The sequence below is a fragment of the Lygodium microphyllum genome, chromosome 9 (assembly GCF_053477565.2).
Source record: "Lygodium microphyllum isolate KBCC chromosome 9, Lygodium_microphyllum_v1.1.10, whole genome shotgun sequence".
NCBI classification, from domain to species: domain Eukaryota; kingdom Viridiplantae; phylum Streptophyta; class Polypodiopsida; order Schizaeales; family Lygodiaceae; genus Lygodium; species Lygodium microphyllum.
The window spans coordinates 126,183,283-126,207,749 of record NC_141143.1 but is presented as its reverse complement, the minus strand read 5'-3'; the positions used below and the strand labels follow the sequence as shown (position 1 = coordinate 126,207,749).

Genomic DNA, 24,467 nt, shown 5'->3' with positions numbered 1-24,467 from the left:
TACTTGTTAGAGTCTTGGTATGATTGTGACTCCTAGATTGCATGTGAAGACCAAGCATTTTTAGGGCCACCACCTAGTTGGCATGTAGTCTGATCTTTCATGTGAAGGCCAAGCATATTGAGATCCGTTACTATATTATAAGAGAGGTGACTGAGAGTAAGAAAATAGAGCTTGTGAAGATCTCAAATAATGAGAATCTTGCAAATCTTCTCACTAAAAGTCTCTAAGTGGAATGCTATGCCTTCCTTAGGAGGATGATGGGAGTATGATGAGATGACGTGTATTCCTCATTCTATTCTACTTATATGTACACATTGTAGAGAGGCATGGACAAGTTACACAAAATGGCAATATGTTGGCCTTAAGGTGGATGATCACACCTAATTTACCTTCTATAGCTCCCCACCTAGTGAAGGTGATAACATGCTTAACTATCCCTATTGTGGGAAACATGGTAAAGGCTATAATGCTTGACTTTACAAAAGATATAGTTTTTAAAATATTCATAATGTGCAAGCTGTACTGCCCAAAAAAGTATATTTGGTCATGCTCAAGGATTTCAAGCTATCCTTCAATAGCTTTGTCAAAACAATCATCCATTTCCTAAACTCCACATTTATTATAACTTGAAATTATCCCTAACTGCTAGTGAATCTTTTATAATAGCTATCTGCACCATACGAAGATGACTTGCCACCCCTCTTCTTTCATATAAATACTAGGATAGATCATGTGAGAATAGTGTTGCTCCATCTTAAAGCATTTCTCCTTCCACCTTATTGTAATGCCTTATTGGAGGATAATGTCAACAACCTATTCACCTTCTAAACGCACACCATTCTTTTCAAAGTCCCTAGTCAAGTTGATTGGAATTTGTAAAAGATTATCTACTTAGTAGGGTGTGTTTGTTGAAAATATTGTAGTCCCTCCCTGAAACATAAATCTCATGGGAAAATGAAAGCACGCACTCTCACTGCACCAACGGGGTTCCCAACTTTAGAAATGCCTAGTCGCTTGACTGGTTTTCTCCACTCAAGCTGCCTAGTCTTTCCATTGCTTTATACTTTCACGGCACATTAAGGGCAAGATCTTACTTCACTAACACTATACAAGTAATCCTACAGCAACTAGGTCCTTCGGTGTGACACAATATTGTGGCCTTGCTTGGGGTTCAACTTCAACTCATTTCCTAGTTATACTCACACAATACACCTCTTATTGCAAAAGTTAGTCACACCCTCAAGGAGTGCATGTTGTTTAGAGGTACCATCAAAGACCGTAAAGTGGATCCATCAGCATCATTAGCCTTCACACCTTCCCTCTCCACCTCTTATGTACTAGCAACAAGATGCCTTGTAGGTAGGCACATATGTCACTCAAGTCTACAACCATCATCCAGGGAGCATTGAAAGAAAATTCTAATCTCATTATCCAAAACAACAACCACTCCTCCAACATGACCCTTGCTACAATCATGACTATCCCAAGAAATAGCATCTATAGTATGAGCTCTAATATGCTATCATCAATGTTTGGTGCCAAGGGAATGAAACTTACCTAACTGCGACGGTGATGTTAACCCTCAAAATCCAAATTAAGTGGAGAATCATACAAGTCAAGTGTTGGAGCTTGATTCAAACATGGATTATTATACTAGACGCTATCTATACATAACATGTAGCTTCAAAAAATTTAGTGGGGATATATAAATATTGTTTGTGTAGGCATTACAAAAGAGTTGGGCTCACTTGCATGTGGATTGTAATGCCTTTCAATTATAAATCAGTTCAAATTAACCTAACTAATATGCTTATAATATTCAAAATGTCCAACCAAAAGCCCTAAAATTGAATGCCCAACTTTTGTTGGAAACCCCTATTTCTAACTTTCTCTTGTGTGGCATTTTGTGAGATCTAGATTTCTTCATTCCTTGCTTCTTTCTTGCCATTTTTTGTGTGTGTGTTGGGGGTGGGGGGTGGGGGGGATTGAAGCACTTTATTGCATATATCCTCTTCCTCTTCTTCTTCTTGTATTGAGTATTGCTCAAGCTTGGAGGGACTGTGGCATTGGATCAAAGACTTTGCTTGCGAAGGGCTACCATGAGGATCATGAGACCACCTACTTCTAATTCCAAGTAAGGACTACAATGAGAATGTATGGGAGAGGTGCATCTACTACAATGTCATGCGTGCAATTGATTTGAGTTGGAAGGTGAGAACCTAGGTAAGACATGGTGAACCTAAACTCTGGAATGAATTAGAAATCCATCCAAGTCCCTTTCTTGAGTGCTCGTATAACCCAACAGTCTTCTAGCGGCCACAATAGCTTGCATTTTTCTTTGCTTTTTGTGTACCACCTAATTAAATGGTTCGCTTTTGCAACTTCGAAGCAAAGAATGTGGTTATGGGAAACTCATGTGCCAAGATGCTTATGCTCTTGGCAGAGCTAGAGGAAAATTTGCCAACAAGGTTTGCTACACCCAAAAAGAAGATTAAAGATAAAGTTAAGGAATGACAATTAAAGTGTAAGAAGAGGTATAGAAGGAAATGAAAAGAAAAAGAGAGGCGTACAAGCAAGGTATGATGGATGTTATCTTTGAAGGGACAATGGAGTGACATCACAAGAAAAGTTTGCATCCCAATGGCCAAATGGCATCATGATAAGCTCAAATGAAGTGTATTATGGTATGCAAATGGATACAAGAACCCAATGGCTTAAGCACAAATGGATTGCATTATTAAATGGAACGCCATAGGTACATACAAACTGTTTTTCCATCAATGTCTTCACAATTACATTACAATAATAATTTTATGAGAAATTTGACTGTAAAACTCTTTTGTGCAAGTTGTGTAATAGCAATAATGCCATGAACATGTATGGCCAACATCGCAACATTATAAAAAAGGAAAAGATGTTCAAATTCTGAAATAGGAGGGTGGAAACACTAATGCTATAGAAAAGTTTGTGGACTTCAAAGTCCAATAATGCAAGGTCAAACCTTGGACATCCAAACTTGTGGAGGTAGTTCTCTCTATCTTCTCCTCTTTTCTTTATCTTCTATGGCTTAAGCTTTAGCAAAGGTGAGGCTATGTGCTTTTGTGAAAGCTTGTCCTCTCTTGCTCTCGAGTGTTCTCGATTCTCTTGTTTTGCCTAACTTGCTCAAGTTTGTGTCAAACAGATCAAATGAGTGCTAATAAAGAGGAGTGACGAAGTTGCATCATAATCAAAAGATTTTTTCAAAACCTTTGGACTTCAAATGACCAAGATTTAGGTACCAAAGAATGCTAATTGAGCTCCTAAGACATCTCTTTCTTTTTCACTTGGAGGCTTTGAAAATAAGTGAGAGTAGATGGAGTGAGAGAGGTATAGATAGAACAAGATAAGGGAAAGATAGCATCAATGTGATGAAACATCTAAAACCATAGCTTGTCTTGTCAACTCCTCAATGTTGTGCTTTGTGTGCCTAAATATGGGTCTATAGTTGAGACCCAATGGTACTCTATGCTCATGCTTACTCTTCATCCTTGTCATTGACAAAGGTGTATAATAATTGCTAGAACTACATTTCAATTTCTCTCTACGATGTTGAGCATACGAACCCAAAAACACATTGGGAAAAGTTTACAATGAAAATTCATTGCTTACTTTTCAATATAACTTTTGACTCCAAATTCGGAACATGATCACATGGGTGGTGAAAACAATCAAATTAATATTGATTCATAATTTTGTGGGCAGGAGTATGAAAACCTATTTAAATTTTTTGAAAACTCTAATTTGGAAAATATTGCAATAATTTTAATGAAACATTTTGCACTTTATCACCTTGTCAAGCAAATGTGCAAAAAGTCAACCTTCAAATGTAGAAAGTTGTGCTTTATAAGCTTTCTAGTGTGGTTCATCAACTTCACCCATGGTCTTCGAACACCTCTTTTCAAGATAGCATCAATCTCTTCTTTGCTCCATCTTGTTAGTCCCTTTTGTTCCTTTTGTTGGTGTAAACCATATCCACAACTAGTAATACTCGAACAAGTCTTTCTAGAGCAACATCATTCCTATAATTGTCACTCCTGTGAACACATGCTCCTCCATGAATTCCAAATGAGCTTGATCAAACTAATTTATAGCTTCTTTAGGGTAAATAATTTACATTTGTTGTATACAACATCAAGTGTGCATGTCTTCACCTTGTAGACAAATAGCAATTTAAGGTTTTCAAATCTATGTTTCCCAAGATCAATTTGAGAATTCAATTCTTTGAATCTCAAGAAATGTTTTCTACATAATCGTATCCATAAAAAGGGAATCATATGAGTTTTTGAAGTATAAATTAAACTTCCTTTAACAAAAAAAGTGGATAAAGCACAAACACCGCTTTGTAGGTTTACATGTATTTAGATTATCTTATATATAGCACAAAACATGGGAGGATTGCACATATTTAGTACATTATATATCACACAAAACATGATGTATTACATACATTCTTTTTCTAGTCCTTCATTACAATGCAAACTCATTTACATTATTGCACAAATTGTGTTATATAAGAAACTTCAATTGTGACAATATACAAAAGCACACACCAACTGTGCTTCAAAGCACACTAACTATGCCTTATAGCACATACTACACTATGTAGCACATACCATGCCCCAAACATGACAAACACACTATCATGCATGTTGTGCTTTATAGCTTGTACACCTTGTGTTATATAGTACACATTTTGTGCTTCAAGTAGCATGATAAGTAGAAACACAAACTCATTATGCTCTATACTACACATTGCGTTATATAAAAGAAACCTTTTGCTTCAAGCCGAAAAATCACCACACTATTTGTACAACACCATAAACTATGCTATACAATACACATTTGTGCATCAACACACAACCATGCACAACCCCATGCACACACAAACACACATGCAAGTGCACACGCACACACAAAGTACCTTCAAGCAACCATCATAGCTACATGTCACATTTTGTGATTCAAGCATAACCATCCATGTGGCCTTTAGGATGGGGTTTTTTTTTTCCCATTTGTTTTTTGTAGAGAGAGAGAGAGAGAGAGAGAGAGTGTGTGTGTGTGTGTGTGTGTGTGTGTGCGCGCGCGCACACGTGTCAAGGGAGTCGCATTATGTGCTTCAAGTAGCATGATAAATAGAAATATGAATTGGCTATGTTTTATGGAGCAAATTATCATCCATAGCACACAAACTATGTTATGTTGCATTACACACACACACACATACAAAGTCCTTTACAACAATAATTATGTGCTATTTTGTGCTACCAAGTGCAATCCCTTTGGAGTACTCTTTTGTGCTATGGAGTGCTTTTTGGCATCAGAGTCATATGATGAAGACACTTGTGTGAAATGCTACTATAACACGTGTTATGTTGTATGTAGCAAACAAACTTGTGCACTATGGTACTCTAATATGGTATCATATGGCATTCCAAAAGTGTACCCATGTCATATGTTGGACATCTTATTGTGTGCTTGTGCTATGTAGCACACGATGGTTTGTTTCAACTAGAGTTTATTGTGTTATTTTGCTAGAAACACTTTAGGAGATTTTTCATTTACCATGTACACTAGAGGAAACTTTTGATATTATAGGATGAATATGAAACAAGTGACTTTTAATTTGACAAACAGCACACTAAGAGGCTCCCATAGAGTATTAGTATCCAATGTAAAAAGAGAAAATCACAAAAATCCACTTACACCTTAAGGAGCCTAATCCCCCTTGGGCAAAAACTTCCATACTAGTAAATATCCATTAACTATCCTAATTGAACTCTAATTTCCATGATATTAGTTCACGTTTCTTGTCTCTCTAAAATTGCTTCTTTCGACAACTTCCATATGCTAGTGTCCTATACAGGCACTATACACGATTTTTTATGTGCATAATATCGCTCTAGAAGAAACATTTGATTAATAGGAACATAGAAACACCATAGTACTGAAAAGCAACTTTCGGCAAACATTCAGTGCAATAAGAAGTTTCAGTGCAAAAAGTTTAAAGTACTCTATAGGGAGTCTACTAGCTCAGACGCCCCTCATCAACCCTTACCACCTAACTTTACCCTTACATGATGCTCATTAACAAAATGGTTACTTTCATAATGTAGATCTTTCTCATGTATTCATTACTTGGTACAAAAGAGCCCAACGGAAGAGGACAATAACAGCTAGTCTACCTTTATATGATGATTATTAGCAAAATGGTGATTTTAATTGTGTAGTTCTTTCTCATGCATATTATATTGCAATTAGTACAAAGAGGCCAGATGGCCCATGAGATTTGTTCTTTGTTTTCAATGCACTGGCAGTCTCGGTCATTATTACAGTCTCGGGCAACTGTAAGCAAAGTGACCTTTCAAGATGGGATTGCATTCTGCAGCTCTCACATGCATAATCACAGAGATTGACATGAAAGCTTCACGCTTGACTGGTTCCCGTAGTTCCATATCTCTCGTCCATACAATTTGTCATTGCAGATGATAAAAACAGGTAAGGGCTGCCTTGACAAAGGGAGTTTATAATCGTAGTTTCTCTTGGGATCATGCAAAAGACTAAGCAATCTCGTAGTATCTTTTGGGATTATGCAGATTGAAGTCTCAAATCGCCCGGAATTCACAGTTCATCTATGCAGTCCCTTATTTTCTCTTGGGATTATGCAGATTGAAGACTCGAATCTCCTGGAATTCACAGTTCAGCCTCTCACTTGAAATTTTCAACGGATCCGATCTCACTTGAAAATTAGTGGATACGTACAACACATGCCAGTGCTCCAACACTGCAGTCATATCAACAAATAGGTTGACCTCCCTCCCTCTCTCAATAGTTCTCGTCATAAACAAACATTTGATTTAAAAAGAATCAAACAACGCAAGCATCAGTGATACCAATTATCTAAACTTCAAGTACAGTAAAAAGATTTCCCTCAAGGTGTCATTGAAACTTCCCAAACAGTATTTTCTGGCAGGTATCCAACTCACCACAGAGAGCAAAACGCCCTGCTTTAAGGACTCGTAGAATGCAAATGCCAGAGGCTTTGCTCCAGTGCCAGGTCCCCTAATAAAACCCCTTGAAAAAACAATCATCAAATCAAGCACAAAGTCAAAATCTTTCATACTTTCTCGCCAAGCCCCTTGGTACACTTTGTTAAATCGACCAAAGATATGAATGATTCTTTAAGAACGTCTCACGTTATACATCATGCAATCCTGCAAATGTCAAAGAGTTCTTTTACATACAGCAATGAGACAACCAAAATTGGCACTTTCCGCGTGTCGTAGACTGCTATCAATCCAGAATGCATCTCATCCCCGCCACTAAAAGAAATTGCAAGCCTTTCACCAGTACTGTCCCATGCCATTTTCTCAATACGGCCCTTTCTGAAGTAGAAAATCAATTTGAAGCTTGAGAAGAAGAGTTACAGACTAAAACGATCAATACCAAAGATCCAAACAGAAATCCTACCCTTCTGTTATAGATTCAATCTCAGGAAGTTCAACTGGTAGCAATTGGACATCTGCATGTGCATGAAACACAAACCATTGGATATCAAAAAGGATTCTCCCAAATAATGTTAGAACAATAATATTTGTGCTAACCATGGCAATCACGATGTACTTGAGTTGCTGGAACTCTATTAAAGCAAAAAATTGGAAGCAGACTGCTTTGCATGATCCTACCGATCAAAGCATTCCTTACCCCAGTCAAAAGAAACTAAATTATTTTCACAGCAGTAAATCCAGGTGAGAATCTAAGCATAGCTACTTTTGGCACCATAATGACCCCCAAACAGTGTTTCCTGAGGGATCTAGAAAGAGATTCAAGTATGACATGAAAATTTCATCAAAAAACATGAACATCTGTCTTTCACTAGCACCATCAGTAGGTAGGCGGAGAACCTTGCACTACTAATGTATACAGTCCTCACTTGCCCCTGGAGTACAGTACTAGTCCCATGTGGACCTCAGCTGATACTATCCTGTGTCTGAGGTCCCATAGAGACAGCTTCCACGTGGGGATACAGTTTTCCTGTCAAAAATATCGTCTTTAGCCTGCAGGGTGGTGGGATATCGACCTCCACTCATTCTAAAGAATCCCTTTCCGTTGCGTTAACCACTGGAACTCTGATTGAGCATCCAACTGGGGCTGTCATCCCTGAGTCTCTTACAGTTCACCAGTCCCCAGCAGGTCCTGAGGCTAAGCCCCCTGGACTTACATATCTTGTTAATGTATTTCATAATATAAATATCACATTTAGTTGTTGAAACCACAAAAAGTTAAAAACGGTTTCAAGCCAAAACATTACACTACAAGCTTACCTCTACGTTCTGTGGAGTAAATTATAGTGAGTCATGGACAGAAGTAGCTTTTAACATGAAAAGCATCAAACCATTTGGGATGTGTAGGTTGTGATAACGCACCTCATCAGTTTACAACCCCTTTCTCTGCCAAATACATGGCAATACTCCACACTACAGGCCAACAGGATCTCCTCAAACAGCAACACAACACAAGTATCTACCTTGTAGACGATTCATGAATACATGATTTCACCACTACAGCCTCTAGATCAATCTTCCTTAATGTGCCTAGGCAAGGTGTCGCAGGCTTGGATGCATAAACCAAAGCTTACAAAAGCATCAAACCATTTGATGATGATACTTGTATTTTCTGGTTGCGACAATGTTGAATATTAACATGGGACTTGGACCTTTTTGCCCTACAAGAATTTAGGGTCAAAAGTGAGAAATTGATTACCTATAATTTACAAACCCATAAGCATAGCCCAACCCAGTACATGGAGCACCAATTTACAAACCCATAAGTGCAACCCAATCCAGTACATGGAGCACCAATTTCCAAGGGTTTCACCCAAGCATCTCACAAACTTCACGAGCAAAAAACCAAGATAATGTGCAAAGCTTAGAAACAGCAGAGAGGAGTCTCATGCAGTAACTATATCAATACAAATTAAGGATTGGCTATCATATATTTTGTAACAAATGAGCCTCTTAAATCAAGGAGGGCATCTCAAACAAGTACTTACCAGATCACTCAAAGTCACCTCAAGTAGCACACTAACAAAACTTGCTCAGAAATCATTCCCGACATCAGATATTGGCAAGCCACAACCCTAATTCAACAAATCTTCACCTCTTACACTGATCCTTAGATCTTGCATGACTCAAATTTTTAATAGAACAATTAAGTATCCTCCAATACCCTACATACATCCAAAAGTAGCCATATTTTACTCCCCTAAACATACAATGAAAAATGATAACAAGTCCGTATACATAAAAAGCAGGAATATAAGCTCCTAGCTTATGCAGGTAAACCATCACATTAGAAAGAGTCTGACCTAGTGATGGAGGTTTTGCAGTAAAGTACAAAGCTCCAAGAGTTGTAGTTTGGTCAAATGCTATTAACAATATTGTGTCATCTGGACTCCACATCGCACTCTGTATTTGCAAGCAGATACCACTAAGAGTTTAGAACAAATGAAAATGTTGAGTTTTTTCCGCAGACGCAAATCAAAGGACACTTAAACAAAATTGAAAGTGTACTGAGACCACATATGATCTTTAGGGTCAAGTACAATATCACCTCTATTTAAATGTTTAAAGCAGATGTTTGTGTGGGTGTATTTATAAAGGCATGATTCCTGAAGCTAGCAATGCTGTTGTATTTCGAGGCAATATGACTTGATGTTGTGGGGAATCTAACCCGTACCACAAGTACAGCACTAGATTCAGGTCGTTGTATTTACACACAACCTTTCTGCTGTTGGTGAGAATTTTGTGGCACTGCACCATTAGCCTTCAGCTTCTTACATGCTTTGTTGAAACGACGAGTATAAGATACAGGACAGTGGATGCCCCCCCATTCTGGTTAGATGGTTCTCCAAGCAAACTCCTCCAGGATTGCATCCCTTCATCTGTAAGGCCAGGACAGCCATCCCTATTACCATGGTTTGTCTTTAAGTAACCTATGGTAGCCTATTCTTCCAGTTTCCTCGAGATGAAATCAAAGCAGTTTGAATCTCGGAATTTTCATTTCAAAATCTTCACAAAAAATAAGTTTTACATAAGTCATAAACACACTTCTAGGAATTTTGGAAACAACGAATTGGCTTCTTTGAACTAATTTTTGAACATAAGTCATAAACACATTTCTAGGAATTTTGGAAACAACGAATTGGCTTCTTTGAACTCATTTTTTGCAAATATCTTGAATTGAGCATTCCAAGATTCAAATTTCTTAGAAATATCTTGAGTCCATTGCAAGAATAGGGTATTGAGGTTAGTGAAAGATAAGCAAACAGCTTGAAACTTGAAGGCTTACTTGTCAAATTCTAGAGATTTTTTATTCGAGAATGGTTTAATCTTCCATGGGTTATGGTGTGGGATAATGAGCCAATGGTGGCTTCAAATAATACACTCGCTTCTGTAAAATAACTCAACTTCCTCTTATATGAAATAAAGGGAGTTAGAAAGCTTATGCCAAATATGAGTGCACTTTTATGTACTCCCCATTTAAAAAAGTACCGGATCTATAACTAAGGCTAAGGGCACCTTCGAAGTTGATAGGTGTGTTTGCTTTTCGCATCAAGATGAAGCCCCTCTTATGGACAGAAAATCCTTCGATCTGAAGCTTGGAGAAGAAACCCAGGAGTCTCCAAAGCTTGAGAAGTTAAGACAATGCAAAGACTCTGATTCAAGATATGTCTCTTCTCATAGACAACGTGAAGACCCTTATCAGGACCTTTCAAACTGAAGGTGCTTCTATTGGATAGGCAAAGAGAGTAATCTTTGTGTCTCTCAAAGAATACACTACAATGATTTCAAATCCCAAATGGAAGATGAATGAAATATCTTAAGATTATTTTGGTTTAAACAAATCAAAGAAGCATAAGCAACTTGATTTCATCGTCAGTACCAACGACCATGAACATATGGAAAAAGCCTGAGGTAGGAGCTGCATTTTGATGCAAATTGCCCCATGCCCACACATGTTTGAGAACACCCTCACTACCAACATACACATACTATAAAAGACCTCACTGTAAGTATTCAGCAACTGGGTATGAAAAAGAAAGATTAGCAATTTTACTGTGTAAGCCAATTATCCTGCATACAAAAGCACCTCTTGTGAATCACAGTATGGTCTCACGATCAACTCTCAAATATTGAATGACAGTGTTCCAGTCCCATAAATAGTCATAACTAGAGCTGCAACTAAGAGAAAGATAGGACTACCAACTGCACTTTTAAAGAGTCTTGTAGCTAAATAAAGATGTCTCTTTCTGTTTCAAGAAACCAGAAATGTGTTGCAGAATCAGTGGACTTGATGTGAGTTTTTTATTGTAGCTTTGAGCTTTGTTATTTAGGGAGAGGGTGGATGGGAGAGGCTCCCCATGTTTCTGATTTTTACTGACAGCCATGTGTTTTAGTTTGTCAGTTTTCATTTCTTGCCTTCAATTTCTAGTTTTATTGTGTAAAATATTACACGGCGCAGCGAACAGAATCTGAGAAAGAGATAGAGAGTACACAACAGATAAGAGGAGAATCAGTAAATTCTTTAACTCCAAACAACTGATACAAAGATGGCTCTGTCCACCCGTGCGCTTCCACTGTGTGAAGCTTAGATGGCGATCTAGACAGAAGATAGGTGAAGAGCTTAAGGCTAGCTGGAACAACAACTCTGACTGGGTGAAAGATGAGTGAGTGATGGCTGCGAAGGGGTTTAGCTTTTATAGCCCGCGAAGGTCGTTAGGTCGGCCTGTTGACCGACCTACCATATGAGCCTCCACTAGTCGGCCAGGGAATATTCCAGGGAATATTCCCTTTACCATCGGGCTGGGGGCGCTGCCCCTGGACCCCCGCCAGGGGGGGCGCTGGCCCCCCTGGGACCCCACAATAGGGGCCCCTTTTAACTCCCTTACACCGCAACTCAATGCAATGCGCCTCGAGTTGCTACCAGCTTAACCACTCTGTCTAACCCAAAGATTAGACCCACAACAGTCACCTTTTTGCCATCCGGTCACATAGACCTCATCTGATATACAAGTCAGGACTCAACCAATGTTCGGGCTCACATTTGGCTTCTCCTCATAATGGGGGCCTTACAACTTTGAGCACCATGGATCATTGGTAGCACCTAATGAGGGTGGGGAATTGATCATATCTAACATATTGCATGTCTGCAGCCTATTTCTCTTTATTACAGTCATCCATAGTATGAGAGAATGCATGGGGTCACACAAGAATTGCATACCCATGGTGGTAGTAACTCTCGATGCTTGCTAGCAGCTAGTAGCTACTAAATAGTAAGTGTACTGTGTATGTTTGGCGATTAAGTATTTACATTATACATATGCCTAAATGTTAATATAAATTTCCACTTTCAGTTTGCCAGTTTAAACCAAGGCTGAAACTGTGTCTCACAACTCTAAAATCCATTTCCATCGAAAAACTCCAACACTTCACTGCAGCTTTAAGCCCTTCAAAAGAGTCACATTGACATTATCATCTCCAATTTAGCACCTTTCGAACATTAGAGAATAGTTGTTGAATTTGAGCAACTCCTAAGTTTGTTGTGCTTTTCATCTATCAAAAATCACTCTCTTCATCTAACCAATAAAAGCATCTCTTTGCTTAAAATCCATCAAAAGTCTTAATGTTGTCTGTGAGGAAAGGTATACATTCAATGAGAGCCTTCGCATCATCTACTTTTGAGACTTGAGGTTTTGCCTAGGTGATTATTTTCATATTGCAGGGGATGTTTTGTCCATAAATCTTCATCTTGATGCGAAAACCAATGCCACATATGAACCTCAAAGTTGCCCTCAACTTAGTTATACAATCTTTAGACGATGTGACGAGCACATAAAAGTACCCTCCCTATACTGTTGGCATAAAGATGGCACCTACCTTATTGTCCCTAAGAGAAAGCAAAGATAGTTTATTGGGTTTCTTGAAACCAGCATTGCCTCTTTTATATTTTTGGTAGATGAACAATGTTTCTCTCAAGGATTGCATGCTCCAAATGATCCCTGCTTGATTCTATAATCTTTTAGTCAAAGACTATGTCTATTGACTAACTCAACTATATTAAAGATGCAGTCCAAACTTACAAACTCAAGTTTGGATGAATTTATTGGGAATTGGAATGCTACTCAGTTACGTACTTTCAAGTTAAAGGTGATAATGCAGTCACCTTAGTTTGTGTGATTTGTGGAGAACTAGGTCCTGTGAAGTATTGGAAACTCCACCAAACTCCACTTTTATGATATTTCATCAGTTTCATTTCTGTTTCCACCCCTCCTCATCCCTACAGTTACTAAAAACTCCCTGAAACCTCAACTTTTTGCATTTCACATTTCTGCTCTTTGTGTTTCCCCATTCCTCATAACTATGGAGTCACCCGAGTGCTCCTTTGGAAACTTATGGCTCGCTTGGCCTATCACCTCCTAGTTTCCCATTGACATCTATCTAGACACACCACAGTCTCATTGGAAGATAGATATCACAGTCTATCAAAAGATGACGTACCAACGAGACAGTAGGGTTTGCGGGAAGGAACACGAAGTGAACTCAGTAAAACATGGAGAAGAGAAGAGAAGAGAGAAGAAACTCTGATGAATGGAATAATGAAGTTCTAAATCATGAAGTGAATGTGATACAAGGGAACAAGGGTGCATTAGCACAAGGAAGATGATGAAGACAGCTACGAACCACAATGTCCTCCTAAAGGGGTGTGAGGGTAGTGAAGAGGCTGGGGAGAAGAGGTGACGGACTAAATGAATCAGCCGTAAGGAATGAATGAGAGAGTGGCCTATAAATAGGCACAATCAATCTAGGATGGCGCCCCTTTTTGGAGCTGCCAACCCTAAACACAAAACGCAAAAACACAAAAACACAAACTACGGGTGAAGGGTTTCTCAACTCCCCCTCTCAAGCCCGAAAATGGGGAACAAGAGAAGAGTGAGGTGGAGATGCAATGCTACATGTTGAAGAATGCTCATGCAGCAGGTGCCACATGCACATTGTCCCTCATGGGAAAATTGTTTATTTGCCCAAGCGCCCTAGTACAAAGATGATGAAAACATGCAATGCATAGGAGGAATGTCAGACTTTGTGGTGCCCAAAACCATAAGGATATGCCCGTACTCGATCTCGGGAGGTGAGTCCATGCAAAGCAAGGGACAAAAAAGATCCACCCTATAATTTGAAAATACCACCTGAAAGGAGACCTTTGAAGATAATCAAGAGACAGGATGAGTTGTAGAACCCGAAACTCAACCTCGGGAGAGAAGCCACTAGCTTTGTGACTCCATGTTGGAAGGAATACGAAGGCCTAGCCACCAAGTCACTACTAAAGACCCAAGGGCCCCGATCTAGGTGGATCCTCTAGATCCTGGGGAGTAGAGGAAATGACTACTCAAAGAAGAACCACTCCTCGAAAGTGAAAGATAATGGTGTGTGAGGAACTTCATGGCACATAGGATCTCTCTCTGAATCCGAAGGAGTAGAAGTAGAATCCCTCTCTAAAGCCGAAGAACAACTAGAAGTTTCCCTCTGAGGGCGAAGTAAGAAAATCCCCCTTTGAATCCCAGTCTGAGAGAGAAAGGGAATCCAACCACTCATGGCTTATGGACTGTGAAGCATCTGATGACGAAGGAAGTGTCGTCGGTCGTGCCGAAGAAGGTATCTGGGGATTGGAATAAGAAGCTGGAAAGCACCCAAAAGTGGCCTCTCAAACCTTAGTGGAAGAGGGTGGAGAAGGAGGCTAAGGATGAGCCAAGGGTGGGAAACAATCGCAGGCTCTCAAGAGAGTGGACTGTGGGAAAACCTCCTCGCTATGGGCTGGTCTCCAGGAGGGCTTATCGCCTCATAAGGTCTTAGAGCCTCCATGTGCTTGAAAGGACTTAGTGCGCAACTAGCGCGGCTTATCACCTTGAGCATAATACTCCAATAGCCGATGCAAAACGATCTCTGTGGCCCAGAAAGGAGAGGTGACACAAGGAGTGCTTGATAGAAGATGCATATACTTCGGCGGTGGGGGAGCAAAGGTCAATCTCAATAGTCATCAGTGAAATGGCCGTTCTTGCTGCAGCAGCAACACCCAGTAGACTAGCAATCTATCGGTGGAGATGCCATGGTACCGGTGTGGCAAATTGGAGAAGAGAGGGTGGGAGGGAGAAAAAGGATAAGTCCCAATGTGCAACGGAAATGATAGAGAAATCAAATGTTGATACGGAAACAGCCATCGATCTTTGTCTTCTCTGATGAGGAGGAGAGAGAAAAACTAAAAACGCAAGAAAAACCAGCAACAGTAGTCAACATGCTGAAATGAACTCCGAATAGTGTGTGGTAGGCTGGAAACAAGCGCCAGACTGTTGTAGACAGCAATGGCCAGCTTCGACTACGATGTCCTCCGCATCTGGAGTGTGGGCAGCAAGCTAAAATACCTAAAATCTGGAAAAACGAGATTGTTTTCTAAATGGAGGGTGATCAGCAACAGCCGCTTTGCTGTAAACAGCTGCAAACTACGGGTGGAAAGCTAAAAATAGGCGCAAGACTATAGATGACAACAAGGGACAGCTGAGACTGTGATATCCTCCATGAAAGAGGTGTGGGCAGCAAGCTGAAAACACCTGAAACCTGCAAAAACGAGATGATGTAGCGAAACAAAACAAGTGGATGCCGAACCCGCCATCGGTCTTTGCCGTCACTGGAGTGGAGAATCTTTGCCGTTGTTTGAGCAAATCCGGCTCTGATACCATTGCAAAAGATGACGTACCAACAAGACAGTAGGGTTTGCGGGGAGAAACGTGGAGTGAACTCGACAAAACATGGAGTAGAGAACAGAAGAGATAAGAAACTCCGATAAATGGAATTACGAAGATTTGAATCATGGAGTGAATGTGATACAAGGGAACAAGGGTGCCGTAGCACAAGGAAGATGATGAAGACAGCCACGAACCACAAACCACAATGTCCTCGTGAAGGGGTGTGAGGGTAGTGGAGAGACTGGAGAGAAGAGGTGACCGACTGAATGAATAAGCTGTGAGGAATGAATGAGAGAGTGGCCTATAAATAGGCACAATCAATCTAGGGTGCCGCTCCTTTTTGGGGATGCAAACCCTAAACACAAAACGCAAAAACACAAACTGCGTATAATGAACGGGGATCACAGGAGCATGGCATGCGAACATACCCGTCACACTGACGGTATATAAGGTGTAAGAGGGTATTTTGAGGCATCACAGAAATTATCAAGAAACTCTCTTTTCACCTTCTCAAGCTTCCATGGCTTCTTCTTCTTCTTTCTCTTCTTCTTCCTTTCTCCCTCTTTCTCTCTCTTCTTCTTGCATTTCTCTCTCTTCTCCCTCTTCTTCTGCAATCCTTCTCTCTCTCCGTTCCCTTAGTTAGTACAGTTAGATCTCTTTCATTACACTGCGGGTGAAAGGTGAAGGGTTTCTCAACATAGTCATCCCTCATTCAATGACGCTTTGAAAAATCACCCCCATCTATCCTTCCTTGCGAGTAGCAAGCTTGATAAATCGACCTCCATAAAGCTTCATCAAATTCAGTCTCACCAAACTTTCGGACTCTTGATAAGAGCTCCCTTTGTGCAAGGTCTTCTAGTTGCAGCAATGTCGTGGAAGCCATCTCAGCAATGCAACATGCCCATAAAATAACTATACCTTCATACAACCACCCTGGAAACCATAATTGAAAAGGTTGATATGATCTAGTTTGTGCATCCACGTGCCAGAAAATAAATTCTTAAAAGATGCATCAAAGTTGTCAAGGGCTTAACCAAAGTCTGCTCTCCTAAATGGTCTACATACTGATTCTACAGCTTTCCATGAAGCCTATCAAAGTATGGGAGTCCTTCACTGGAGGGCATACAATTGGAGCAAAGTGTCAAACTATCATCATTGGAAACTGGTTTACTAGAAACAGGACTGGAAATCTGCCTTCGAATCTACCAAGAAGTACCTGAATTGGAGGTTTGTATCTTTAATGCACAATGATTGCAGAAAGAGGTGGCCTAACAAATTTACTCTCAAATATTCATATGTTGACCTATGTACCAAAACTGTTGTAGGTTGTGAAAGAGAGAGACATATGTGGGTTTTTCCTTTTTTCTTTTTCCCTTTATTTTGGCCCCGTGCCTGCCTATAAGACCAAAAGTATAGCTAACTGATATCCCAAAATGTGACATTGTTGCATGTGCCAAACAGCAGCAACTGTAAGAAGATGATACAGTTTGCTAGCTCATGAAACAAAATACTCCTTGGTGGACTCTTTCAGGGGATTCAGAATTGAAATGAAATAAACAATCACATTCGCAGATTGCCACAAATTGTTGAAGGTCCAATATACAGCCTGCAAATAACTTTCAGCAAGGAAGGGACCACAAATGGAAGTAAGCCAAACCAAGTCACAATAGGAGAAGAAAGGGGCTCTCACACAAATGGAAGTTAGGTCCTTGCATCAACAAAGGGGTTCTCATACAAACAGAGGTAACCAAACCAAATTACACTCAGATCTATATTTGCAAAATATCCAAGTTCTAACACTAAATAACATTTTAAGAAACTCAGAGAAAATAACAGAGTCTGTAAATCTGATGAACCTAGGAGTGAACAGCACTTATTCTTGAGTGCAGCTGTATTAAAAGTGCTCCAAAATATATCCAGACCCTATTTGTTATGATGTCCATGTTTCCTGATAAAACTCATCCTTTCAACATTGAATCAAGCAGTCCAAAGGGTTTCGACTAAAGACCAATGCAGGGCCTCCCGATGAAGACCATTTTTCTGAAATCCAGCTCTCCGTTTCCCACAGATGAAACACCCCATCCCTAAGCACGAGCAGGACACAAGAAAGCAGACAAACCACAAATTACAACATTCCAACCACAAATCACCAGACATCAGAATGGAAACTGAAGATACAACAAAACAGCATAGCTCACAGCTTAGAAGAAAAAAGGTAATCTCCCTTCATTGACCATTGTACTAAACAAACACCTCCAAATCCTCTTCGCAAAGGTGTTCCTAATCCTGCATTCAATAGATTGGCTGGTTAAATTATCATCTCATGACTTCAGGATCCCCAAGATTTCATGTTTCAAACAAACGCTTGCAACTTAAAAACAAGTTAACATTATTGTTGCCTTTCTTGAGCTAAATAGAGATATAGGAAGTGGTCAATCCTAAAGGGAGAGGGGGCTGGATCCAACTCCTCCTTGGCTCAACTCTCAAGACATCGGCCCTAATGAGATTGAATTCAGCTCAGATCAGCTGAGAGGGAGTGTAGGCAGGGTTATCAGGTACGACATGTATGATACGGTACAGTACCAATTGGTACCTTATGATTTTATAAGGTACCGTACGATATTGGTACGGAAAAAAAAAACAAAACAAAACAAAACAAAAACTTGGTTATTTTGGATTATAGATAATAGAACAAATGTTTAGAGCTAAAATAGCAATGTCACTTGAGTTAATAGGATGAATACATGAGGATAACAAGGAAAAACCTCATGCACAACATGCGCAATGTGCTACTAGAAGACAGATGGGAGTGTATATGTAATACATCAAAGAACAAAGTAAAGTTTAGGGTGGATGGACAAACAGGCTCTTCATTCTTTTGTGTGTGTGTGTGTGTGTGTGTGAGAGAGAGAGAGAGAGAGATCCATTACGAAAAAGAGAGAGAGAGAGAGAGAGTATATTAACGTCTCCAAAAAGCTAATGTGGCCTATGAGACCAAAGCAATACATACAATGATGGTGTGTTTCTCATCTGGAACGAGAAAAGATGAAAAACATGCCTATAAGATTGAAAAAAATGAAATAGTGTCCTATAAAAGGGAAACATGTCAATGATCTAAAAGTGAGAGTAGAGAAGGGAAAAACTCTCCATCAATGATATGTCTGTCCTCTAAGGAGGTGTATCTCTACATGGCTGAGGCGTCTCGGCATCTCTCTCTTGTGGCGCTCAATGATGGCTTTAATTTGTCTGTGGTGTGGATGTCTAGGCCTTCGTCCGGGTGGACGTGGGCGCCTAGACCAGCTAAGTGCCACTGCTCTATCCAAAGGGACACCTACAGAAGATGAGGTCCAATGATGATGTACTCCTGTAGGCTGTGTGGCAATAGTAGTGGTATCTGCCATACTCTGTCGTGTATCAATGAAAAGGTCAATGACTTCTCTCTGTCTATGTGAGCCGAGCTGTGGCGGCCTTCTACTCCATAGAATTGTTGCTCTGCACCTCTGGAGCTCCAAGAGGAAGAATCCCAAGCATCTCTGATCCTCAAACTGCATGATCCGTCTCCGGGGTCCAAAACCCTCTCGAAACAGACAGTGGTATCTACCTCATATATCATAATATACATTGCATTGGCAGATGTAGTGTTCCTTTGTCTCTGGCTCTCTGTCACATAGTGGGCATATGCGTTATTCTGTCTGTATACCTTCCCATCTACCTGTCTCAATCCTCAGGTGGTGGGATGAGGTGCAGATCTGACCAATAGCGGTGTAGTCCATGAGACAGCTGTGTGTCCATGTAATTGGGTCGGGTGATGAAACCATCCTCAGATACTTGAAGGGAGTGGGTCTGGTAGTGTACCATCCTCGTGCCATGGGGGGAGGGGGGTTGGATCCAGGTCTTCTCTATATCTAACTTCAGTATGTCTGCTCTGATCACACGGTTTAGCTCTGATTGGCTTAGGTCAAGTGTAGGGCAATCCAGGCTATAGTCAAAGGGGGGTAGTCTGTCAATCTGCAGCCCATGTAGACTCATCCATGTACTCATCTGAGCATACCAACAATGTCTGTCACCATCTGCTGCTAGTTGTCTAGAAGAGGCCAGGGCTAGACGTGGGTATCTATCTTGGGGGAGCTCCCATAGTCTATGTATGAAAGTCACTGCCTGGACCAAGACCTCAGCCACCATGGGTGTTACTCCCAACTCAGCTCAGATAATCTCATGTGGGGTCGAGCTCTTCGCTCGTATCATACGTGAGATCATCATGACCAGTGGTCTTTCCATATGCTCCCATCCGTCCTAGTATTCCTTCTCTGGTCCATCCTGGCCTCCCAAAGGCTATCTCCTCGTGTGAAAGAGACTTTGACCCCAAATAGCTGCCCCATATAGGAGTGTGCGTGTAACCAAGGTGTCAAAAAGCCACAATTTGGTACGCGGCTCATGAAATTGTATGTGAGCACATTGCCTCTCCAATGCACCTAAGGCTGCATATGCTTTTGCCAAACGAGCCTCTGACGTCTCTCTCCAAGAGAACTGTGGTCCATTCAATGTGAACCCCAAATAGACATACTGCCTAACCATCTCCACTGGCTCTCCATCAAAAGTAAACTGGTGCTCAGTTCTTGTTACCCAAGCAGCTGATAATGCATCCAAGTGTCTATTTAGTCCCTCAGGTGAGTCAGATATAAGTACAATATCGTCGGCATAAAGCAGTAAGGTATCAACACTCCAGCTAGGCTAGCTCCGGCTCCACCAGTCCTATCCACATATTCTGAAATTTCATCTATGTACAACCCAAATAGTGTCAGTGAAAATGGACAGCCTTGTTTCACCCCAATGGTGCTATTGATTGTATCTGAGATGCCCTCAGGTGTTCGTACTCTGCCCGTCACTATCTCATACAAGGCATAAATACTCCACTGTATCTCTACAGGCACATCAATGTTTTGCATTCTTCTCATGAGTCTAGCACGTGGCACTGTGTCAAAGGCCTTGTGAAAGTCCACAAAATAGCAGTAGATCTTTTTCTTGAATGCCTTGCCTTCTTCGATGATTGCCCTCAATGTAAAGATATGGTCTAGAGTTGTATATTCCCTCCTGAAGCCAGCCTGGCCTTTTGATCTCAGGCAATGCATCTCGGCCCATTCACTCAATGCTTGTTTCACGATAGAGCCATATATCTTGGCCAGCATGTGTCCAATCATGATAGTTCAATAGTTACTAGGTAGCGCGGGGTCTCTACTCTTAAAGAGCGGCACAATAATATGGTCTGACCAACAGGTTGGAAATCCCTCACAAACTGCCCTATTAAAGATATGGGCCAGTGTTGGTGCTAAGATATCACAAGCATGCGCGAAGAGTTCAGCTACTAGACCATCATGATCTTGGGCTTTTCCATTCTTCAGTTTCCATATGGCATTCCTCACTTTTTTCTCTGTGAAAAATCTGCAATTTTCTGGTCTTGAGGTTGAGGGGAGTGGCATAGGCTCTTGGCCAAGAACATCGTAGAGTGTGCAAGCATATCCATGCCAATCATCCAGTCTAGTAATCTGTAAGGGTGGATGGTTCTCATGCATCTTTTTCCATGCTCTCTTGCTGTCTTGTCCCAAGATCAAGGAATACATTTCTGTTTCTAGTCTGCTCAGGTATTCCCGCTTCTTTTTGCGTACCAATCATCTGGAGAGTGTTCGAGCATGCTTATGTGTGCATATGCCAAGTGCTACCTCTCGCTGAAAATGTGCTCGTGTCTCTCTGCACTCATCATCATACCAGCCATTGTGTGGGGCATTACCTCGTGGAGGTTTATCTGACGATGTAGTGTGTGGGAAAGCGTAGGCTGCTGAAGTGTGTATTATCTCGGCCAACTATCCTGTAAACTCATCCACAGAGGCCTATGTGTCTAGCTCCCTCAATGCATCTCGCACAATAGTGCTGTATATGTGTGAGGTCGCTTCCACAAAATCATAGCGTGGTGATTTTGGTATGTGTGGCTGTGCTTCGTATATATGCCCATATTGCATTGTGAAAGCTAGAATAGCATGGTCTGCTGCTAATCCAATTGGTCTGTCTGAGATTTCAAAGCTTTTTATGTCAGATAGCAAGTTGGGTGATCCAATCAAATAGTCCACTGTGCTTGACCCTTTCTTGTTATTCCAACATGTGAAACCATTAGATCTTGGCCACTGTGGTAGCCCGTTAAGGATGGCCAAACCATGCACACTTCCCAATGCCGGTAGGTGTGTTCCATATTATGTTCTCTCTCTATCTTGGGCTGATCTAACTAATCCCACTTCATCTAATGCAATATCTCTGAACATCTCATCACTAGTGTCAAAGAAAGCAGATTGGTTGCTTCCTCTGCGTGCATTAAAGTCTCCTACTAGTAGAACATCCCCAATTCTCATGTATCTCATTATGTCCTCATATAGTGGTGTATATCGGGATGCCTCTTTAGAGACAAACTTAGAGTATGCAGGAGGAAAATAGCATATATGGCAATATACATGTCTGGAGTTCTGCTTGTACGTGACCTGATCCACATGTGTCTTGCCTCTACATCTCTATGTACCACTTGGACTGTATCTCTCGGAGCTCTTCACTAAATAGAATTGCTACACCTCCTGATCCCCTGGTCCCTCCAGGCCGCCTAGGCTGAGAGCGATATACACTTTCCCATCTATATCCATATACATCAGATAGACGGCTGTCTTTACATTGATGTGTCTCAGTATACATAGCAATGTCTATCCCTTTGAAAGTATCCTCAAAATAACCTGCATCTGTCTTAAGGGAGCCATTGCAATTCCACAGTGTGAACTTCAGGGTCTCATAGGCCGCGCACCGTCATGCTGTCCTTTTCTCTGTGATGATGACTCTTCCATCTCTGTGGACAGCCCATTTACCTTCTTTCCGTGCCTTTAGAACACGTGGCATATTTTCCCTCCTGTGGGCTATCTGGGCTGGGGTGAGGTCTTCATCTAGGTAGATCTTTCTCCTTTGAGAGCGGTCCTCTTGGAGAGAAAGGCTCTCTTCTTTTCCAAGTCTCCAAACTTTAAGATGAGGACTTTTGTTTTTGTGTCAGCTTTCCCAACTCGCCAAGCCCCAATGATGGGTATATCTGTAGCCCCAATTTTGGTGGCAAGAGCTGTAGAATCTTCAATTGGGGAGCTTTTCTCATCTAGTCCAACCACTCTTACGTGGAGTGCACGTGCCCGTCTTTTTGCCTCTTCTTCCAAGGTGACATTCATAACTTCCACTTTGTTGCCATACATTCCTTTGTTCTTTTTTGCCACATCTATCCATTCTACATTTTCTTTGACAATATTCTCAACATTCTCCATTTTCTTTTGGGTGTCTTCCACCACACTTGCATAGGTGTGCATATCCTTTTTTAAAACATCCATTTCTTTTTGTAGATCCGGTGTGGTTTGTGGTTCCTTTTGTGCGTCCAGTTTCTTTTTGCATTCCTCTAGTTCTTCTTGTAGATTAGAGATCATTGAGTCTTTCTCTACCATGTGTGCATCCAATGTTTGTTGTATCTCCTTTTTTAGTTCTTCCATCATTTCAGCTCAAACTCGCTCTTGTATATCCTTTTCCATTTCCTTCCTCATGGTACGCATTTCAGCACGGAGTATGGTCAACATCTCCTCATATAGTGTTTCATTAATTTTGCAGGATGTCTTCCCATATCTACTTGATCCTGGAGAGACATTCCAATCTCGGGTTTTACGCCCATAGGTTTTGTATCTCATGTTCTTTGGCGGTATATAAAACATTATCTCCATGGTTGATTTTGTGATTCCTTCATTATCAATTTCATCCATCATGATTATAGTATCTGCTATAGCATAAAACTGTTTACAGTCTGACTAGAGTAGTAAACCAGTAACATAAACTATCATTATAGCATGAACTGTCAGTATATCATAAACTGTCAATGTGACTGCATCATAAGATATGACTATAGCATGAACTGTCAATGTAGCATAGAACTATCAATCTCACCTAAACTGTCACTGTAGCATGAAATGTTAATATGCGTCAGTCTGAAATCACGTAGATCTCCAGTCTACACAGCACGGAAAGGTTCACATCAGTCTGAGTACATCTGCAATCTCAGTACATTCACACAAGTCCGCATTCACATCAATCTGAGAGAGTGAACAGATTTCTTATACAATCACAGTCACGACCCAAAACTGTCCCATCAGTCACTGCGTATCTCTGCAGATACTGTTCACAAGGCCCACCACTGTTTACTGCAGGTACATCACGTCACTTTCTGCTTAGTACTCATTCGTCACTACTGCCACAGTACATTCGTCATTGTTGCCACAGTACTCATTCGTCACTGCTGCCACAGTACATTCGTCACAGTATATTCATCACAGTACATTGCTCTGCCAGACACGTATGCTAGTGTCATGTCTGTCTTGTCCGCATCCGGCTCGTCACGCCTGTCGCATCAGCATCCGTCCGTCGTGCCCGTCACGCCCACCGTCACGATCTCGTCACGCCCGTCTCGTCAGCATCACGCCCGTCACGACAACTTCCCGCCACACAAAGAGAGAGAGAGAGAGAGAGAGAGAGGAGGGGGGGAGGGATGCTCTTGAAATTGCATACTCATCTTGAAAGTTGG

General features: G+C 41.0%; 1 protein-coding gene across 1 annotated transcript in view; it reads right to left on the bottom strand.

Moving 5' to 3' along the window:
* Positions 1-6,130: 6,130 nt before the first annotated feature.
* The window catches only part of LOC148031558 (Transducin/WD40 repeat-like superfamily protein), a 93,777-nt gene continuing 75,440 nt past the window's right edge, over positions 6,131-24,467 (bottom strand). Inside the window, exons 8-14 of the mRNA XM_087685098.1 lie at positions 18,034-18,121; positions 17,844-17,919; positions 9,404-9,503; positions 7,507-7,558; positions 7,281-7,421; positions 7,023-7,110; positions 6,131-6,820 (exon numbers count right to left, since the gene is read on the bottom strand). Of these exons, the coding sequence (XP_087541224.1) occupies positions 6,773-6,820; positions 7,023-7,110; positions 7,281-7,421; positions 7,507-7,558; positions 9,404-9,503; positions 17,844-17,919; positions 18,034-18,121 (593 nt within the window). The 3' untranslated portion in view covers positions 6,131-6,772. The remainder of the gene's footprint in view (positions 6,821-7,022; positions 7,111-7,280; positions 7,422-7,506; positions 7,559-9,403; positions 9,504-17,843; positions 17,920-18,033; positions 18,122-24,467) is intronic.